Source organism: Fundulus heteroclitus, chromosome 2 (genome assembly GCF_011125445.2).
Source record: "Fundulus heteroclitus isolate FHET01 chromosome 2, MU-UCD_Fhet_4.1, whole genome shotgun sequence".
Taxonomy (NCBI): Eukaryota; Metazoa; Chordata; class Actinopteri; order Cyprinodontiformes; family Fundulidae; genus Fundulus; species Fundulus heteroclitus.
In genome coordinates this window covers 11912741-11932013 of record NC_046362.1, presented here as the reverse complement: position 1 = coordinate 11932013, position 19273 = coordinate 11912741, and the positions used below count along the sequence as shown (strand labels likewise).

The window sequence follows — 19273 nt, the reverse complement described above, 5'->3', positions numbered from 1 at the left end:
GACGTGTTGCCATTCAAAAAGGGGGGTGAAGGGACCCGGAGAAAAAAACACAGCTCACCTCATAGTGCAGCAAACAGAGTGGCCCCCGTTTGCGACACTCCTTTAACCAAAGCCTTTTCCGTTTGTAATGGGTTTTCTTCTCTGTCAAAATTGGTCCACAAACTATCGCCATCGTTCTTCCTCGTCAGCCATGTTTATTTACTCTGAAGTCACTTTTAATCTCAACATTTTTGTCATTTGCTCCTAGCAGAATAGCACAAGTTTAGTCTGACTGGAAGGAGAGCATCCAAGACTTATGACTAGATTTAGTTGGAACTTTGACTAGGCCATTTTAACACATAAATGTGATTTCCATAGTTGCTTTGGTTGTATGCTTTGGGTCGCTCTTTGTTGCAAGGTAAACCTTTGCACTAGTGTCAAGAATTTTCCAGCCTTTAACGGGTTTTCCTGCCGGCTCTGCTCATTTTGCTCGATTTTCACTTTATCTTTCTGAGGAAAGGATGCATCCCAACAGCATGATGCTGCCACCATGTTTCACCATAGGTGTAATGTTTAACAAGATATACAGCGTCTTTTACACCACCCAATGTTTTGGATATCCAAAGGTTAAACGCAACAAAGTCTGAATGTTTAATAAAGCTTCTGTTCTTCTTGCATCTTTAATTATGTTTTAATTATCTCCCACAGGTATTTGTTGGATTTTGCCATGCTGGGAAATTAATCTTTAAAAGTGAACACAGTAAGCCATGTTTGCAAACAACACTTCTCATGGCTTTCTTTCAAAAATGCCTTTTGTCTTGCTATCCTTTGTTAAATTTGTGAAGTGCAAATTTCCGAATAAACTATGAAAACCCCACAATTAATAATAAGTGTCAGCCTGCAATGTGCTTGATCAAATAACAGCAGTCATTTTTGTCAGGAACGTTAGTAATTAAATCTTTATTAGGTGTTCAAAGACTTACCAAAAAAAAGGTTAATAACAAAAAAAATCAATCTTTCATTCTTAAACCATACAAAAACCACAACATCAAACTGTAATCCTGTCAAGAAGTTGATCGTATCTTAACATTTGTATTATGTCATCTGTTTACACTAAAACAGTAAAGACAGTAAACATTTTAATCGACAAGCTTCACCCAAGCCGTCTAAACAACTCTAACTGCGAATGTGGATGCATAGCAACATTTTAGTGTATAACTCACTTTCTGAAGTTAATACAAAACTTTGGCACAACTGATAATCAGGCATCAGTAAAGATGCAAGCAAAGGTTTTCCTTGTGTTTCACTTTTGTAGAGCGCTTTGCAGAATGAACTGCCTGAACTAAAGGAGCTTGAATGCTGTTTGCAGATGATCAGAAAGAGGTGGAGGTGGAAGAATGGTTGCGTTTTGCAGTTTTTAAGGCACAGCCACTTTGTAGGGGCTCCCAGGGACGTTATCATCGCCCCATTTGACGATGACGGTATAACTGCCTTTGTCCTTGACGGTATAGGTGACATTGTACAGCTTGTTGCCCATATGCTTGACATAAACCTCCTCGCACGGAGCTAGGGGTCCATGCACGCCCACCATCAGCATGTTGGTACCTGGACAGAGACAAAGGATGGAGATTTAAAGCTACCAGCCTGGATTTTCTTTAAAATCAGTCAAACTCATTTTAGATATAAAAATCCATTACAATGTTGAAGTCTTTCAAACGTTGCTCGTTCAACATAACGTTTACGGATGAGCGCGACCTTTGTCACATACACACAAAGAAGAAGAATCTTTATTTTTCTTTACAATCTCCCTTTAAAAATGGATTTTGTGAAACCTTGCTGTGGAAATCAATACTTTCTTACTCAGATGTCTTTTTACTGTCAGTTTTTAGTGAGAATCCCACCACCCCCACCCACCCCCCGCGCTGGATGGCAGCTTTAATGATCATAGTGACCATTCGCTGCAAACGCATCCAAGCGGATGAAAAACCCTTCTGTCTGTCCTGTGTTGACAATTCTTTGACGCGTCCTAAATTTATCTTCTCACCTGCTTTGCTGCAGTCAACGGTGAAGTTATTTTTCTGCCCGACCAAAGCTTTGGACAGCCCCGCTCCACGACAAACCACCTTGCTGGCGTCACATGTCAGTTTGGCTGAGGTGGCGGAGGAAGACGAGCTGTAGGCACCGCCGACTTTGGAGGTCTTCGTGACAGTTTCTACTAAGACGGAGGAGGTCTCGTGGAGGCTGTGTCCCCCTGACAGCCTTGTGCCTGCAGGAGAGGAGAGAGAGAGAATCCTTATCTAAAACTGTCGTGCCTTGGACGTTACATAACACGCTCAGTATTGACAGAGAAACGAGGAAAGAGCAGAAGCTGCTGCTCATGGGATTAGTTCAGTACCACACAAAAGTGAGAGAACGTGGCCTGAGCCCAAACACAAAAAAAAATGTAATACCACTAGAGGATAAAGTAAAGTCTCATAAATCCTGGGGAATTCTTTGAATCGTGAAGGTATTCCTTTAAGTCACATTATAAAAAAACAATAACCAGTGATGGGAATATACTGCTATTGTGGAGGAGACTGGCCGCTTTTATCAATAGCAGCACAAACACGTTCTTACATAACTCTTTCTTCACAACCTCCACACTTCTTTCAGCAGAACATTTGTCTCGTATGTGTGACACTCATCATCCACAGATCAGATGGGGAACATGACTGTGGAGCGGACCTGTGATTTTGGCTTTGAAGGGGCTGCCCACTATGTGCTGCGGCCCGCCGTATTTGATGGTGATAAGATAGTTGCCCGGCGCCATCGGCGTGTAGGTGATCCTGTAGCCTTCTGGACACTCCCGGCAGTCCATCTTCACCTTGGAGGGGCCGTCGATGTTGACGGAGAGAGCGCCTGAGCCGGCGTTACAGGTGTTGACCACGAACTCCGAGGGCACTCCTGGAAGAAACGAGGCGCAGATCTTACCAGAGCTGCTCATTCATTGAACGTAGCGCCATAGCATGTGAGCGGCACGTGCGATATCTACCTGTGGTTCCTCCCAGAAGTCCGGCTCCGTGTGCAGTGACCATACCAGGATCAGCAATCAGACCCGGATCTCCCACTCGCACGTTAAAGGGGCTTCCAGGAATGTGGCACCCATTGAATTTGACGTCTATAGAGTGAACGCCGTTCTCGCGTGGAATGAAGCGGATGGCACTCTTGTCTACGAGAAAAAGTGGAAATCATTTGAACCATTGCTCCTCATCCTTTAACTAAGATTAAATCGTCTGGCCTCATCTGCTCTTTCCATACCGCCGTCGAGATCGGAGACGTAGCACTCCTCAGATGATCCGGAAGGCGTGTGAACTTTGGCATCAACCACGCCTCGGGCGCCGTTGCGCTGCACCATGAAGGAGGCCTCCTGATTTACTTTTATGTCCTTCTCCTGTGGGAAAACAAGGTGAACACAGCCAAAATATATAGTTATGATGAGGCAGTTGAATTTATTGTGGGTTTTCTAAAGTTTTAAACAGTTTTAAAGTTATGTATACAAGTTCAAAGATGTAAAGAGACAAATATTTGGATAAATGATGCCCAGCTAGCTGCAGAGAAATCACACACTTTTTGAATCCATCAACAAAGCTTCTGGAATAATTCTGGCAGGAAGTTTGTTTGCTATTCTCATGCGAGCTTATTCCAAAATGGTTGTTTTCCTGGCATGGAGCCCACTTTTAATCATAGTCCATTAATTTTCAGTGGGTTTAAGGTCAGGGCTTTGGGATGGCCATTGAGGAAGCTTAATGTAAGCCCCCCAGAGCTATTTTTGATTTGTGTTTAGGGTCTTGGTCCTGTTGGGATGCCAAACTGCATTTGAGTTTCAGACATCTGACCCAAATCATTCCCGGATCAAGGAAAGTTGTTCATTATGTTCAGGAACTACCCAGGAACCACCATGACTCAAGCCAATAATAAGCCTAAAGCCGCAGGAACGGGATGTCCAAAGTGAGACCAGTTTAACATCGACAAGGTACCACCCAAAAAGAGAGCCTCTGCTCCAAAATGGATATCTGAAATCTGCAGCTGCTCACATAGACACGCTGTATGCCTTCTGGAGGCAAAAAATAAGCTGTTTGGCCACAATACCGGTAAATGTGTTATGAGGAGTCAAGGTGAGATTTTCAAGCCAAAGAACAGTGCAGCAGCTGTCAAGCATTGCAGTGGCAGCATCCCCTGCAGGATCTGTGTAGTTATAAAACTGGATGGTTTTCTATTTAAAGATTGAGGACTTCCTCAAAGTTCTTCAATACCTGAACAGCATAACTTAAATAAAAGCTGGAGTTTCAACAGGACAATGGTCCTAAAAATGCTGTCATGCCAGGTTTCAGAACTGCTAACAAGAATAAAAAAAAAAAAAAAACTCTGAAGTGGCCCAGAACTCAAACCTGTTTAAAATCTTGGGGCTATGCCTGAAAATGTAATATAAGTCAAGAAACCAACCAATTTAAGCAAACTCCACCATTTATTGTAAGAGGACTGGTCAGATATCTCGGCAGGAAGAGAAGATCCAAAATCAATATGTGGTACGTGTCCATAAGAACGGTATGTAAACCTCTCATAGGGACTGAATGCGCCCACACCTGGAGGGACACAACCTGTATGAGTCACCAGCTCTGAAATAGCTCAGACTGAATTATTGGGTATGCAAGGCAGAAAAAGTTAAGAGTTTACTGCCAAGCGTTGCCCCCCAAGCAGAAAACAGCTCCGATCAGACACAGGTAATGTGATATTTAAAACACTTCAGAGGCACTTCCGCTGGCTTCTAGTGGACAAAACAGCTCTAAAGTGTCATCCAGTTAACTAAAAACATACACTCTTAGCTTTGTGCTCGCAAATGACACAAAACCTCCTCAGTGATGGCAGTAAACTCGTAAGCTGTCTCAGGTAACTTAGTCCGAGACTCCTTGTTTTGCTGCCTCTCCAAGAGAAACGCACATAAACTAACCAAAAGCCCACATAGCACAGCTTGTGTTGCCCCACATTAGCAAGGCACAGTTAATCCAGCCCTTCATCGCCGGCCAGCATCGCAGTATTACAGTCATGCGTACGGCTCCAACGTTGGCATTCAGTTACACTTCAAGGGCAAAGTGCTATCAGACAGAAATATCCACCACAAATCATACTTCCCATCTGGGGTTCAGCTCTTGCATTTTGTATATGTGTATATCTTTTGTGCAAATAATTAATCCGATTGTTATTATTAACAGAATATATGTGTGTGTGTGTCTCTGTGTGTGTGTGTGTGTGTGTGTGTGTGTGTGCGCGCCCACCTGAAGGCTTGTCACAGTGAGCCTGCGGGCCTCGTCTGACAGTGTAGCGATTGGAACGATGAACGGGCTGTCAGGGATGTGCTCGTTGTTGAATTTGATTGACACCTCATAGTCACCTGGGGAAGCAGACATGTTATTTACTTTCACAATCAAGTGAACCGCAGGGAAGCGGGGGGGAGAGGGGGGGAAGGGGGAGTGGGGAGCAGCAGGAGAGCCGACTGGTAAAGAGACAAGAATAAACAGGAAAAGCGTTCCGCGGGAGTTCTTACCTGGCTCCTTCACCACGTACGACACGCCACAGGAGCCGTCTTTCCTGTCCTCAAAGGAGATTTCAGCCTTGCTCGGGCCTTCCACGGCGATGGACAGGCCACCAGCTCCTGCCTCGCGGGTCCAGATGCTGAATTCAGCTAATGAGGGTGGAACAGGGAAAGGTTAGAGAGGAAATCACCTGAACAATCCTTAAATGGCACGAACGTGTCTCAAAATATTAGAATACTATCGAAAATTTATTTCAGTAATTCAGCTCTAAAAATGCAACTCGCATACATTCATTACACAAAGAAGTCCATATCTTAAGCGTTTATTTCTGTTATAAAGGCTCATTTGTTCTGTTAACAAATGAGACCCAGAAAATGTTCTTATTACAAAAAAAAAAAAAACAAGAAAGCCTTCCTGTTACTTCACAGAGGAGAGAATAAGCCACAATGGGTCACTGCTATGGTAGCTGACTCTTTACAGACTTCTGCATCCAAGCATATTTGTGAAAAGTTAATTGGAATAAAAAGGGCAGTAAAGAAGATTAAAATATTGCATCATTGCAGCATCTCATACAGGTTATCACAGCAGTGAGGCATTAACTTGACTTTAACAGAGGCCTTCAGCTCGCCTCCATTACTGGGTCTGATGTCGCTCATCTTCCTTTCGAAAATGGCCGTTAGATTATTTATGAACTTTTATCAAATCAAGCACAGTGAACACAAGTGGCCACTTGACCAGGATTTGGTACTTTTTTGTAAAACGGCCAGGTGCCAAGCCCCATTTGGGAAATAAAATGAAACTTCACACCCGATCCAAAGTATCTTGGATTGGGTGCCTCTCCGCTCTTCCCCCAGACTCTGGGACCTCAATTACCAAATAAAAGAGACCTGTGCGTTTTTTATCCTTCCACTCAACTTTCCTAACCTGACGCCGCCAGATAGATTTGCTTCGCATATCCATCTGGAAACCTTCCGTTGAAGTAATTTTGGGAAGGGGCGAAAATACTGGTTAGCTGATTGGCCTGTGTTGGTGATAGACGGGCCAAATAAACCAATCAGATTCCTCGTCTCTCTGTTACGAGCGACGACTAAAACACAACCACAAGCCAAGCTACTCTTGCTGCTGCAGGTAAAGGCTCGTTAGCTCAGCAAAGAAATACTCTGTAATTCCGATAAAACTTGCTCGATAGCCACGCTAACGCTAGTTTCATCGGCTGAAGCCGCCATGTTCTTTAGACTGAACTGTTGTGTTTCTCGTTGCGTCACACCTCAACCCGCCTCAAAGCCAACGCTGATTGGACGTTCGTTTGGTGAACGGCTCCAAATTTTCTTTAACGGAGAGTAGCCAGACTGATCTGCGAGTGAAACCTTGAAAGCTCGCGAGATCAGGATGGTCTCACGAGGCTACAACTTTCCATCACTATGCATAGATATGGCATTCTGTGATCAGCCATGTTATTTAGCAAAGCCCTTTTGTAGCTTATTCTCCAATGACTGGAGAATATATTCTTGTGTATATATTCTAATATCCTGATAAAGTAAATTTTGGGGTTTCAGTAGTGGAGATCCATACAAATTTAACAGAAACAAACACTTAAATCATGTCGCTCTGTGTTCAGTCACATTCTAATTTAAATAACTCAGTTTGTCTTACATGGTGCTCCAGCCACGCCTCTTTCGAGGCCCGGACCTCCTGCACGGACCTTGTGGGCCCCGCCTTCACCCATGGGCCCCACGGTGAACTGGAAGGGGCTGCCGGGCACGTGCTGCCCGCTGTACTTGACGTTCACCGTGTGGGGGCCGATCTCCTGGGGTATGAAGCGGACGCTGTACGTGCTGCTCCCTCCATCCACGATGTCTGCGTCCACCGTTTTGCCGCTGGGGCTCGTCACCTGCGCCGTCATCGCCTGGGAGCCGCTCTCGGCTGCTGCGGGTCAGAGCAGCGGGGTGAGATGTAATCAAGATTTTCACAACAAGGCTGTCGGGCTTAATTAAAGTCTGACTCACGCTCGGGTCTGGCGGTGATGCCGGCAAAGCTGCTGAGGCTCTCTCTGCCCAGGAAGTCTCCAAACACATCTCTGAAGGGGCTTCCCCCTCCTCCCACCTGGGTGCTCTCCTCCACCCGCACCTCCCTCTTGGTCTCCCCCGCGCGGGTCTTGCTGATCTCCGTGCGCTCCGTGCGGGTGTACGTGTGGCTGCTGCGGGTGAACGTCCTGGTTAGCCTTTCCTGAGCGGAAACCATCTGGAACCAGTTTCCTGCAGACAGGGAGCAGCGGCGAGGAGACAGGTGTAAGCGTGTGCGCCCTTCGCTTCATTTACTCCAACGCGGTTGACCGCCGCCCTCCAACCGCTTCTGACCGCCTGATGTTCTCACCTGGGATCTTGAGGTTAAGGCCGCAAGTGCTGCCCACTGAGGCGAGAGAGGAAGCCTGTCTCTTCCTGGTAATGCTCTCCTTAATCCTTCCCTCTCCGGTCACCTTCACTGTGAAAGGGCTTCCTACAGAAAACACGTAGAAAAAATTAAGGTTTTTGTTTTCACATTTAAAAAAACTGATTTTTATTTACTTATTTATTTGGTATTTTTTCATCTAAAAGCAACTTACTCAAGTAAATAAAAGCACCATTTGTTGCTTATGTTTACGCTTATTTTCAGCATAAAATATATATTACGTAACTAACAATACAACCAGATTTCTTACACTGACTCTGATCAGACAACAGCACAACAAAAAGAATCGGGCTTTTCCTTCAGTAATACATTTTTGGCTCTTTTTTTTGCTGTTTACACTTCTTGTCCTTTCCTTTTCCCTATTAAATATAAAAAAAAATAAATCAAATTAGACTTCATTCTAACCTGGGATGTGCTTTTCAGCAAACTTGATGTTCACGATGTAATTCCCAGGCTCCGTTGGGCAGTAGGTGACCCTGCACGTCCCGTCCTCTACGTCTTCACAGTTTATATCCACTTTGCTCGGACCCTCAATGGACAGCGCCAGACCCCCGTAACCTTGTGCGCCGACAGAATGAATCGTCAGACTTCTGCTTTTTCGTCTAGACGCGAGTTACCCAACAGCTGGGGCACCGGAAAACTCACCTGCATTCCTCGTGTCCACGAAAAATTCAGCCATCTCGAAAGTGTGCGCCTCCACCAGCCCTTTCCCGAAGGCCTTCACTCGGCTGGCCTCGCCGATCTCCGACTGGCCGACCATTATTTTGAAGGGGCTGTTTGCCACGTGCATCCCGCTCTTCCTCACGCTTACCTCATGTTCGCCAACCTCCTTTGGGGTGAAAGAGATGCCTGTTGTTGCAATAACGAGCAAAGAGAAGAAAGATTAAAACTGAGTATAAAAGACAGGAAAGACGTTACATTGCTTTCTCGTGTTGGGGTTTTACGTGAAAATAACACACAGTAATAATCACTTATCTAAAACTATTTAAGCATAGCTCTGGCTGTATGCTGTCTTGCTGGAAACTGAGCCTATGCCCCAGGCCTAAAGTCTTTTGCAGCCTTTTACACCCGAAACATAAATCCATCATCAGCTGAATACTTTCTAATTGTTCTGCTCTTTTTATCACTTGATTTTTGCAGTAACCATCTCACCGAGGTGTCTGTTGGGCAGTCTTTTGAGCAGGCAGGGCTCCTCGTTGCCTGATGGCGCTCTGATGCTGGCAGTCAGCGAGCTCAAATCGGTCTCTGCGATCTTCAGGGACACGTCGGCTGAGGTGCCGACATTGAGCTGGGATGTCCTGGTTATGGCGTCATCCCCTGACATAATAAACACAGACACTTCAGCGCTTTTCTTCCCCTGAATCGGGTTTGCACCTGTTTACGTTCGGGGTGGAGAAACGCCCGTCTGCATGGACACGTGGCTCGTCTCCTCACCGGTGATCTTAGCCGTAAAGGGGCTGCCAGGAATGTGCTTATTGTCAAACTTCACGATGATGTTGTAGTCTCCCGGAGCTGTGGGCAGGTAGGACACGGTGCACGTGCCGTCTTTGTTGTCCTTGCAGGATATCTCGGCTTTAGAGGGACCCTCAACTGCAAGCGACAGACCGCCTGTTGGAGAGAGAGAGAGAGAGAGAGCAAGTCGTTCACTATTCACAGCTTTAAAAGCCTCGTTATCATGTAAACATTTCCTAAAGAGAGATTTGAAAATGCCTCTTTGTCACCTTCTCCTGCATTCTTGGTGACCACGGTGAACGTGGCAGCTCTGTTGACCATTCCGTAACTCAGGCCCGGACCATAAGCGGTCACCACTCCACTGTTCACAGCATCCACGTAGAACTGCAGGGGGCTTCCTGTGGAGGGCGAGAGAAAAGAAACATTTGAACCGACTGACATTTATTGGCTTTAAAATGCAGAGCCAAGGCAAAAGGGCCACAAAAAACTGACCCGGAATGTGATTTGCGTCGTATTTTATGTCCATCTCGTGCAGGCCCCTCTCTGTGGGCTGGTACTTGATCGTGATGGTGCCGTCCTTGTTGTCGGTGATGTGTGGACGGGCGGTCTTTCCAGAAGGCATGCGCACCTCCCCTGAAGTCATAAAGCGTTTAGATATCAGTGACCTGGATAAACGAAAACATTTAGCAGGTTTTGTTAGCTTGTTCGTCTGTCTCACCCCTGATCTCTCCCTGTTGTGGCGTGAACGGAACCAGGAAGTTAACGGGGCGAAAGAGAGGATCCACAGGGTCGCGGGGAACCACTGGCTCATTTGAGGCCTGTCGACGCAGAGTAAAACAAACATTTATTTTTAATGCCGGAGCGCATAGCGCACACATCTGTCGCAGCTATCTGATTATCCTGTACTCACCACCACATGGAAGGGGCTCTTTGGGATGTTCTCCCCTCCGAAGCGGATGGTGATGACATACTTCCCAGGTTCGGGGGCCGTGTAGTAAATGTCAAAGGTACCGTCGTGGTTCTCCACCACATCCATGTCCAACTCCATCCCCTGTGGCGTCAGCACCTTACAGGTCACCTTGCCTTTTCCGGCCGCCTTGGCATCCACCGTGATCACCGTATCCTCCGAGGTCTGCAGCCTCTGGAGGCTCGCTGTCAGGGGGGCAGACAACGGAAGGTAAACTTTGCATCGAGAATCAATATGATGTAAATTAGCACAAAAGAAAGGAGGATAGCTGCGACTCACAAACTCCGTGTCCTCCGATTGAAACTGCAAGTCAAAAGGGCAAATGAATACAAGCAAGACGATCATTTTCTTCGTTAGGAAAAATGACAGTCACAGCTTTTACTTACCTGTGAGGCGACACTTGCTGGCATCCCCTGTGGGCAGCGACTGGATTCGATACGGAGAGTAGGGAATCTCATCTCCTCCGTACTTGATGGTTATGGTGTAAGGGCCTGTCGAATCAGGCACGTAGGACACAGTGTAGGTGCCGTCCCTGTTGTCTTGGATGGTTGCGTTCTTCGGCTTGCCCTCTGGGTCCTGTGAATAACATGCAAATGCTGGTTTGTTAGAGAGAGAGAAGCTTATGGCTCAGATTATTACCGCACATGGCGGCCGAGCTCACCAGAATCTGCACAGTGAGCAGTCCCTCTCCAGCATCCCGGGCATCAATTGTAAACTCAACAGGCAAGCTGGCAGACACTCCTTTGGTGTCTAGACCAGGGCCACTGGCGCGGACCTTGCTGGCATCGTGCCCAGGCTGAGACATTACCTTGAATGGGCTGTTAAAGGAGGGAGAGAATATAGAGCGTCTGAGTCAAAAGAGGAATAGGGACGGAAAAAATTGCTGAAGCAAACGTTCTTTCTCCTAAATGCAGGCAGGGAGGGCTTTAATTAAGACGTATCTGAACATACGTCCTGGTTGGGTGTTTTTTTTTTGTTTTTATAAACTCATTAATCTTATACTGAACCTGTGTGGGACTTCCTGATCTGCATATTTAACAGCGACAGTGTAGGGACCGTCCTGCGCCGGGGTGTAGTGAACCGTGTGGGTGCCGTCACCGTTGTTCTTCACACCTACAGGCTCCACGGTGCCTGTAAGCACATTAGCAATATTGCACGCTTAATTCCTCATAGCAAGCAGCGCGCAGAAGGTTTTAAAGGAGTAATTCAGAATTTTTTTCAGTGAGGTTGTGAGGGAAGGTCATGAGGAGTGAGTATCTCATCTGAAGTAGATATCTTTTCAGCAGGAATCCAGATTAGTTGGTCTCAGGATCTGAAGCTAACGGCTCAGAGGGGCCAAAACCAAAGCAGGGTGCCACTGCTTATTTTTATCAGTTTAATAAGTTAATGAAGTGATTTTATCTTTCCTTGTTTTTTATCACATTTTTTGTTGATCTTCTAGCCATTATAATAACAATTAAATAGTAAATTAATTAATATGTATTCTATTTTAGACTAGTTTTGTGGCCCATTTTTTGTTTTCATCATGAACTAAAAGTTTTTTTTATTACTTATTGGTATTTATTTTCTGGTTAAAGCACATTATTTTGTAAATTTAGATTTCCAGCAATGTAACATGTTTTATATTGTTTATATCTGCCTCTAGTGTTTACTCACTCATGATTATGGTGAGATTTTACATGACGTCAAACTGTAGGCACCTCATAATTCTTACTTAGCTACTTTAGTGGTTTTTTTTGGTGTGCTTGTTTCTTGCACGAATGTCTATAAAAACTCTAAAAATGTCTTTATTTCATTGGAACGTATGAAAAGTTCTCAGCGAATAAACCCTGATTGATTCATCACATCGTAAATGAAGGTAAGAGATGAGCTTCCCCTGGGAAACAGGCACCGAGACCAGGACGTCTAAAATGCTTCTATCAGAGTAATTATTGGACAGAAAAATCAAGCGGTGTAAAAACCAAGGATATTAAAAGCAATTTAAGTGAATGCTATCTTTTTTTGTATTAATACTGCCTTACTTTTCTGTTACGTAGTCAGTCAGGTTGGAAATGCTTCACATGATCAGTTATCAGTAAGTATTTTACAGGGAAGATAATTTTTGGAGCACCCGATACTGTTAACATGAGAAAAGGTTCATTACGCAAACTGCTGCAACATTTTATAGATAGAAATTGTCCAAGTCCACCTTTGTTTGGCTCCCTATTAAACGACATAATAGCTTTAGCCTCCAAAACCACCTAATCTGGATTTGAACCAAATAAGGACCCGCAAGATTTATCTTGTGTAGGTAAGATATTTCCTGCTATTGACCTTTTACCACAACTTCACAACAATTCTGACCTATGGCTTTTAAAGATTTTTATGCTTATCCTATTTTTTACCTGTTGGTCCATAGAGTTTGACGTCCAGTGGGGCCTGGCCAGCCTGGGTAGAGTCTACTGTGAAAGTCTGAGGAACGTGGGCCCTCACTCCGGCACCCAGACCTGGACCGGAACATTTCACCTTGGTCGGGTCCACCGGGTCCTTCACCGGCACGCGGAACGGACTGCCGGGGATGGGTTGGCCTCCGTAGTTGATATTTACATCATAATCTCCAGGAGTGAAGGGGACGTACTCCACGCTGCAGCTGCCGTCTTTGTTGTCTTTGCAGGATATTTTGGCTTCTGAGGCTCCCTCGATCGTCAGACCCAGGCCTCCCGTACCTGCACCCCTAAGAGAGAGAAGCCAGCGTGTTTATTCCTCGATTCCTGGATCACACCGCCCGGTTTCCTCACTAAATCCAGACTTTCTGGATCCACTAAGGAAGCAACAGATGAAACACCTATGCTTGTTGCATCCCTGTGTAGGATAGCGTGGTCCCACCCTCTGTGCAGGTTCTGATTAATGGCCGCTGCAGGAATGGGGATCTGAACATTGCCGGAGAGACTCTTCATGCCTCCTTTGAGGACTTTCAGAACTGTCAAGTGCTGTGGTGGTTTTTGATATGGGCCATATGGGAAATTACTTAGGTCTGCCTTCAAAAGGTGCACAGGCACCATACAAAACAATAAAACTTTCTGTCAGTCCTTCCCTGATATACTTTCTATTGCTTTTTTGTCAGATGCCCTCGACTTGCTGCTGAGAAGAAGGAGATGTTTGATTACAGGCTTTCTGAGGCGAATATTTTCAATGTTTTATCTATTCTGTGCTGTTATATATTAAAAATTGCATATTTAACAATTTCTTAGAGTAATACATTATAGATCCCAGAGAAACGGCATGATGTTTCGGTTGTTGCTTTTTAGTATTATTTCCCCTCTGTGTGATTAAACCTTACCTGGTTTCCACTGTGAAACAGTTAGGCCTGTTGGTTATTCCTCCCTCCAGGCCTGGTCCAAACGCACGCACGCGGGTCGGATCGCATCCTTCCACCACGAACACTCTGAAGGGGCTCTTAGGAACAGGCGCGGCATCGTACAGGACCTCAATCAGATGCATACCTGTGCGCAAGCACAGAAATCTGAACAACGGTCTGGTGACGGGCAGAAATTTTGAGCTGTTGCGCTCTCGCTGTTAATTATAGGCCAGCGAACAGTCCCTTATAAGGAGATCAACATCTGTTTATTTATAAAAGACACTATCTGGAGTGCGGACGCTCGGGTGAACATACAAGACGTTGCATCTGTTTCCTATTCGTTATTCTGTTACAACATTTTTCTGACAGAGCGCTCTCTGTGGGCCCATATGGCAGCTTCCCAGCCACACTGTTACAGTATTAGAGGATGTCTGGCGAAACGAGAGGTGCTCTGTGATCTCTTTGCTTTGTGTTATAGGTCTCTATTAATATTCTCCCTGTCATTCCCTGTGCGCAGGCAGCCTCAGCACACATACCTGTTAAGAGCTTCTGTTCCACAGCACACTATTTATAAATCAGAGCCTGTCTGCCTGATCTCTGGCCCTCACATCATTGCTAGACTGAATCATTCCATATTTATACCCCTTCCTCGCTTGCTCCGTCTTTTTTTTTTTCTCTCCAAACGGTCCTAAAACAAGCACCTCTTAGTGGTTTTCCTCTCGACCTGTGTGAATGTTTTCCTGTCTCACTAAAAGAATCCTCTGCGTTATATAATAACTTGACACATGTGTTTAACTCAACACAGTTAGAGCCTTTTATTGATAATTGGCGTCTTCGCTCTGCTCTTACCGTCCTCAAAGGCCGTGTACTCCACTCTGTAAGTGCCGTCTCCCTTGTCAGTAATGTAGGTGTCCGTGTTGGCGCCGGAGGGGTTAATGACGCGAACCTTCACGCGGCTGCCGCCAGCCTTGTTGAGGGCACGCGCGTCCACAATGAAGTGGGTTGTGACTTCCCTGAGGACCCCTTAAAACACAAAAGGTCTATATGGTGATTCGCCGCCAAGCATCAAATGGGCTCAGTAACACTAAGTCATCATGCGTTCGCACTCATATTGATTTAGACACAAAGCAGGGGTAATTCCACGGCCATTATTCGCTCTGTGAGGTAGATTTCATTGGAATAACAAAGCTAATATTACCTCTTGGCTCCACTCCAGGCCCATAAACGTGAACGCCGCTGGTGTCCACAGAGGGTTCCACCTGCAACACCTTTGGGAAGTAGGGAATAGCGTGCCCGCCATACTTGATGGTGATGGTGTGCGTGCCGTGGAAGGATGGGATGTACGTGACGGAGAAGGTCCCCTCTGACGTTTTCTGGATGTGCACCTCAGCCTTAACGCCGGTCTCAGACACAATCTCGATGGTGAGCTCTGCGTCACCGGCTCTGGTGCAGTCCACGGTGAAGGTGGCTGGTTCCCCCGCCTTGGCCTTCTCCAGGCCCGGCCCACTAGCCGTCACCTTGCTGGGATCGACGGCCGGCCGGATCGCGGCTTTGAAGGGAGAGCCAGGGATGTGCTGCTCAGCAAACAGGATGTTGATGGCGTACTCGCCGGCCTCGGTGGGAAGATACGACACCGAGCATGTGCCGTCGCCGTTGTCTTGGCACTCGATTTTTGCCTCGCAGGGACCCTCAACTGTAAGGCCGAGACCCCCTGCACCAGCTCCCTTTGTGTCAATGGTGAAGGGAGCTGGTTTACCCACAATGCCGCCCTGCAGGCCTGGGCCAAAGGCTCGCACCTGTAATGTAACAAACAAATCAGTTTAGGGCAGTTCTTTCTAAGCGAGGAGCTAAATAAAAATCTGAGCTCAGAGTTTGGATTAAATGTGGACGCAGTGCCGGCAAAGGCATTCAAATGTGATGTGATGCATGAAAACACAGCAGTTGGTTTCACATAACTTCGGTGTTTCTGCTGAGATTAAATTGCTTTCACAAATTACGTGGTTTCTGAAAGCAGTTGGTGGCTTGGAAGTTATTAGAACATGGGTCTCAAACTCTTTTCCTCCAGAGCCATTGTCCTGCTACTTCTGTGGCTCTCCAAGACAGGAGATAAAGACCCCTAATTAAGGGTTATAAGAGTAAAAGCGACTGAATACAAATGTAATCTGTATATAAATATATATATATATATTTTTTTTTTTTGTCTGCACCATCAACACCAAGTCAAATTTGGTTTGCACTTGTAAGTGCAAACCTACTTGGCAATAAATTTGATTCTGAAATGCATGCCGAAGTATGTAAACGTACGTCATTAACCATTACTTTTCACAATTTTGTTGAAGTCTAACACACTGAAGAGGGTGGTAGTAACGTCACAAAGTGGGAAGAAGTTCAAGAGGTGTGAATACTTTTGAATGGCAGCGTGCATGCTGTTAGAATAAACTTTTACCTTTGAAGGATCCGCCGGCATGACGGCTTCCACCCCAAAGGGGCTCCCCATCACAGGGTTCCCATCGTAGGTGACATCGACCTTGTACTGCCCCTCCTCTGGGGGAATGTACTTCACACTGTGGGTGCCTTTGGCTTTGTCTGACTCCAGTTTGCACGGGATGGGCCGGCCCGTGGGTGAAGTCATCTTAACTCCTACGTTGCCCTGGCCGCCTGCTCCCTTCGTGTTAACTGTGAACTCCTGATCCCTCCCGACCTCCACTTCTGCAAGTGAGAGTGCAAAGAAATGCTGAACTACCACTGCTTGACATGGAGTGTGTGAAAGCATGTAATATAGATGTTACGTACTGGTTTCTAACCCTTCCACTTTCACTTTTCCAATATCCAAAGCTGGCGCCACGGTGATGTGGAAGGGGCTTTTTGGGATGGGATCTCCACCGTGAGTCACAGAAATAGTCATGTTTCCCTGATTGAAAGGGGACAAATGAACACTTACTAACACGAGGCGTAGTTACGTATAATTGTACTCGTCAAACAGAGGCTCTCTGTACCTGCTGAAGAGCCGTGTACTTGACAGTGTAGGAGTAATCGTGATTATCAATGATCTCGAAGTCACGAACCGCCTCTCCGGGGCCTGGTGCTATAAAATGAACCTCAGGCTTGGCCTTTCCAGCTCCCTTCGTGTAGACGGTGAAGTGGGTTGGATTGCCCACTTCCACACCTGAATCACCAAGCATTTTGTCAGCGCTGCCCGTCAAACCATCGGATTTGGATTATGTCAATCAGGATTATGTCAGAAAATCCCAGTCTGACCCCGAAAGATCTCACCTGTCTTGTTGAGCCCAGGACCCTCCGCTCTCACTTTGCCGGCGTCATGGGAGGGGTCCACCTTGACTTTGAACGGGCTGGTGGGAATTTCCTGAGAAAAGCATTAGAATGATCAGAATGACAGCATTTGGATGAAGTGATGGATGGACGACGGCTCTCATTCATGTCAACAACAAATAAACATTCCTACCTGGTCAGCAAACAGCACCATGATGGTGTACCGGCCCGGACCGGGAGGCATGTATTTGACAGTGAAGGTGTCATTGTCATTCTTGATGATGTCAAAGTCGATGTCAGCCTCGGCGGGTCCGACCACCCCCGGGGCGCACTTGATGCCGATGCTTATGTCTCCTAATGGTGCATACAAATGAGCCCCGTTCACAAAGTTTACTCACAAGAAGAAAAGCGAAAGGAGTCGCTACCTTGCCTCAGGCTTTATTTTAGTTGCAATTATTTATTTCAGGTAACAACGCATTGCTGCGTGACAAATTCTCCTTTCCTTGCCTTAGCATCGCAGTCTGGAGGAGATTTTTAAGTCAATCAAAACCCCAGGAGAGTATTTCTAACCGCTCGCATCAGCTACTCGTGCACGCTCACCTTGGCCGGCCTCGCTGCAGTCCACGGTGAAGTATGTCGGCTCGTTAGCTTTGAGCCCCGTCTTCTCCACTCCGGGCCCATAGACCTTGACTTTGTCGGGATGAGAGCCCTCTCCAACCAGCACCTAATGAATTCATAGTGTGCTTAAAGCAGACCCAGACCAGCTGAAGTGCAACTACTGCAGTCCTCTTACTTTATCTGTATTTGGTGAAGTGTCATAACATTAGAATTCATTTGATTTTGCATGCCGCGTCCACGGCCGTGCATGCATCTTACCCTAAAGGGGCTGTTGGGCACATTGACCTCCCCCCAGGTGATAATGATAGTGTGTTTAATGGGTTTGACTGGGGTGTAGGCACACACGAAGGTGCCGTCTCCCCTGTCGGTGATCTTGATGTTGATGGTGCAGCCTTCAGCGTCCTGGTCAGACACAAAACCCTTGCAGTCACTTCTGCTGTGTGAGGCCTCATGAAATATAAATGCCACATCGCTGTGAATAAAAGATGAAGCCTCTGCGAACGTGTGCAACCGCATACCTGTGCGTAGATCTTCAGGTGACCCTTCCCGGCCATGCGGGCGTCTATGGTGAATTCAGTGGGTTTGTTGACAATGACCCCAGTGGGCTTCAAGCCTGGCCCATAGGCTTTTACCTTCAGAGATGCTCTTTAGAAAACGAACCAAACCGATGGTCCTGAAATGTGTCTCTGATAGAAAGGAGTTGCTAGTTACCTTCTCGGGGAACACATCGTTAACAGCGGGGAGGATGTGGGCCATGAAGGGGCTGTCCTTGATGTCTTCGTCGTCGCAGATGACGTGGACAGCGTAGTCGCCAGGCTCGGTGGGCCAGTAGCGCACGTCACACGAGCCATCGCCCTTATCGTCGCACTCGATTTTAGCCTGTGACGGGCCCTCGATGGAGAAGCCTGGGCAAAATTAGCAATCAAGGGCTGTAAAAAGCCTTTTTCACATTCTGTCTCGTTTCAACCCCAAACTTTATCAACAACTTCACAATGCTGTTTTTTCACTACTAAACAATCTCTGAGGCTTTCACAGAACAGCTGGGTTTATACTGAGACTAAATCCCACACATTTCGAGTCTAGTTCATAACTAGGAAACTATATATATTTTCCCCCACACATATTGAGGTGTGCTGTAGCGACGGTGTGAAAAAGTTTGAAGGCTGGGAGTACTTCAATAAGACTCTGAAAGAGGCTTCACACACATCTCAGAAGCACCAAAGGTCTTACCCAGAGTTCCAACTTCAGTGCCGATGGCCTCAACCACAAAATCAGCGGATTTTCCCACCATGCCAGTCTTCAGCCCCGGGCCCCAGGCCCTCACCTTCTGAAAACCGGCTTCCTCTCCCACCTCCACTTCAAAGGGGCTGTGACGCACACAACAACGTCACCAGGCATCAGTCTGAATGTACTGTCCAGTGGCACAGCGCAGCCACAGGCCATACTAGGAATCCTACCTGCGTGCAATGGGCTGGCCTCCCCAGGAGATGCTCACTGTGTATTTCCCAGGCCTCAGGGGGTAATATTCACACTCATACACTCCATTCCCAGCATCTCGCACTTTCACTTGCTCCTCCGCTCCAGCTGGGGATAAACACAGAGGATCAGCACAGTTTGACTCTTCATTTATGA

General features: G+C 46.5%; 1 protein-coding gene across 4 annotated transcripts in view; it reads right to left on the bottom strand.

The window, feature by feature from the left end:
* Positions 1–923: 923 nt before the first annotated feature.
* LOC105938572 (filamin-C) overlaps positions 924–19273 on the bottom strand; it is a 28901-nt gene continuing 10551 nt past the window's right edge. For 2 of the 4 annotated variants that reach the window (XM_036147828.1, XM_036147841.1), the window contains 37 exons: positions 19099–19225; positions 18872–19008; positions 18353–18546; positions 18160–18273; positions 17900–18043; positions 17624–17747; positions 17217–17377; positions 17027–17117; positions 16750–16919; positions 16547–16664; positions 16200–16462; positions 14952–15549; positions 14603–14776; positions 13736–13898; positions 12801–13129; positions 11424–11547; positions 11078–11234; positions 10803–10992; positions 10696–10719; positions 10360–10601; positions 10168–10267; positions 9942–10082; positions 9719–9847; positions 9432–9605; positions 9150–9314; positions 8643–8846; positions 8403–8555; positions 7923–8045; positions 7556–7804; positions 7203–7475; positions 5561–5698; positions 5292–5407; positions 3277–3409; positions 3011–3187; positions 2704–2922; positions 2024–2245; positions 924–1584 (listed from right to left, as the gene is read on the bottom strand). In XM_036147828.1, coding sequence (XP_036003721.1) covers positions 1397–1584; positions 2024–2245; positions 2704–2922; positions 3011–3187; positions 3277–3409; positions 5292–5407; positions 5561–5698; positions 7203–7475; positions 7556–7804; positions 7923–8045; positions 8403–8555; positions 8643–8846; positions 9150–9314; positions 9432–9605; positions 9719–9847; positions 9942–10082; positions 10168–10267; positions 10360–10601; positions 10696–10719; positions 10803–10992; positions 11078–11234; positions 11424–11547; positions 12801–13129; positions 13736–13898; positions 14603–14776; positions 14952–15549; positions 16200–16462; positions 16547–16664; positions 16750–16919; positions 17027–17117; positions 17217–17377; positions 17624–17747; positions 17900–18043; positions 18160–18273; positions 18353–18546; positions 18872–19008; positions 19099–19225 — 6548 coding nt within the window. In that variant the 3' untranslated portion in view covers positions 924–1396. The remainder of the gene's footprint in view (positions 1585–2023; positions 2246–2703; positions 2923–3010; positions 3188–3276; positions 3410–5291; positions 5408–5560; positions 5699–7202; positions 7476–7555; positions 7805–7922; positions 8046–8402; positions 8556–8642; positions 8847–9149; positions 9315–9431; positions 9606–9718; positions 9848–9941; positions 10083–10167; positions 10268–10359; positions 10602–10695; positions 10720–10802; positions 10993–11077; positions 11235–11423; positions 11548–12800; positions 13130–13735; positions 13899–14602; positions 14777–14951; positions 15550–16199; positions 16463–16546; positions 16665–16749; positions 16920–17026; positions 17118–17216; positions 17378–17623; positions 17748–17899; positions 18044–18159; positions 18274–18352; positions 18547–18871; positions 19009–19098; positions 19226–19273) is intronic. The other 2 variants (XM_021307452.2, XM_021307453.2) reach the window with 1 other exon arrangement.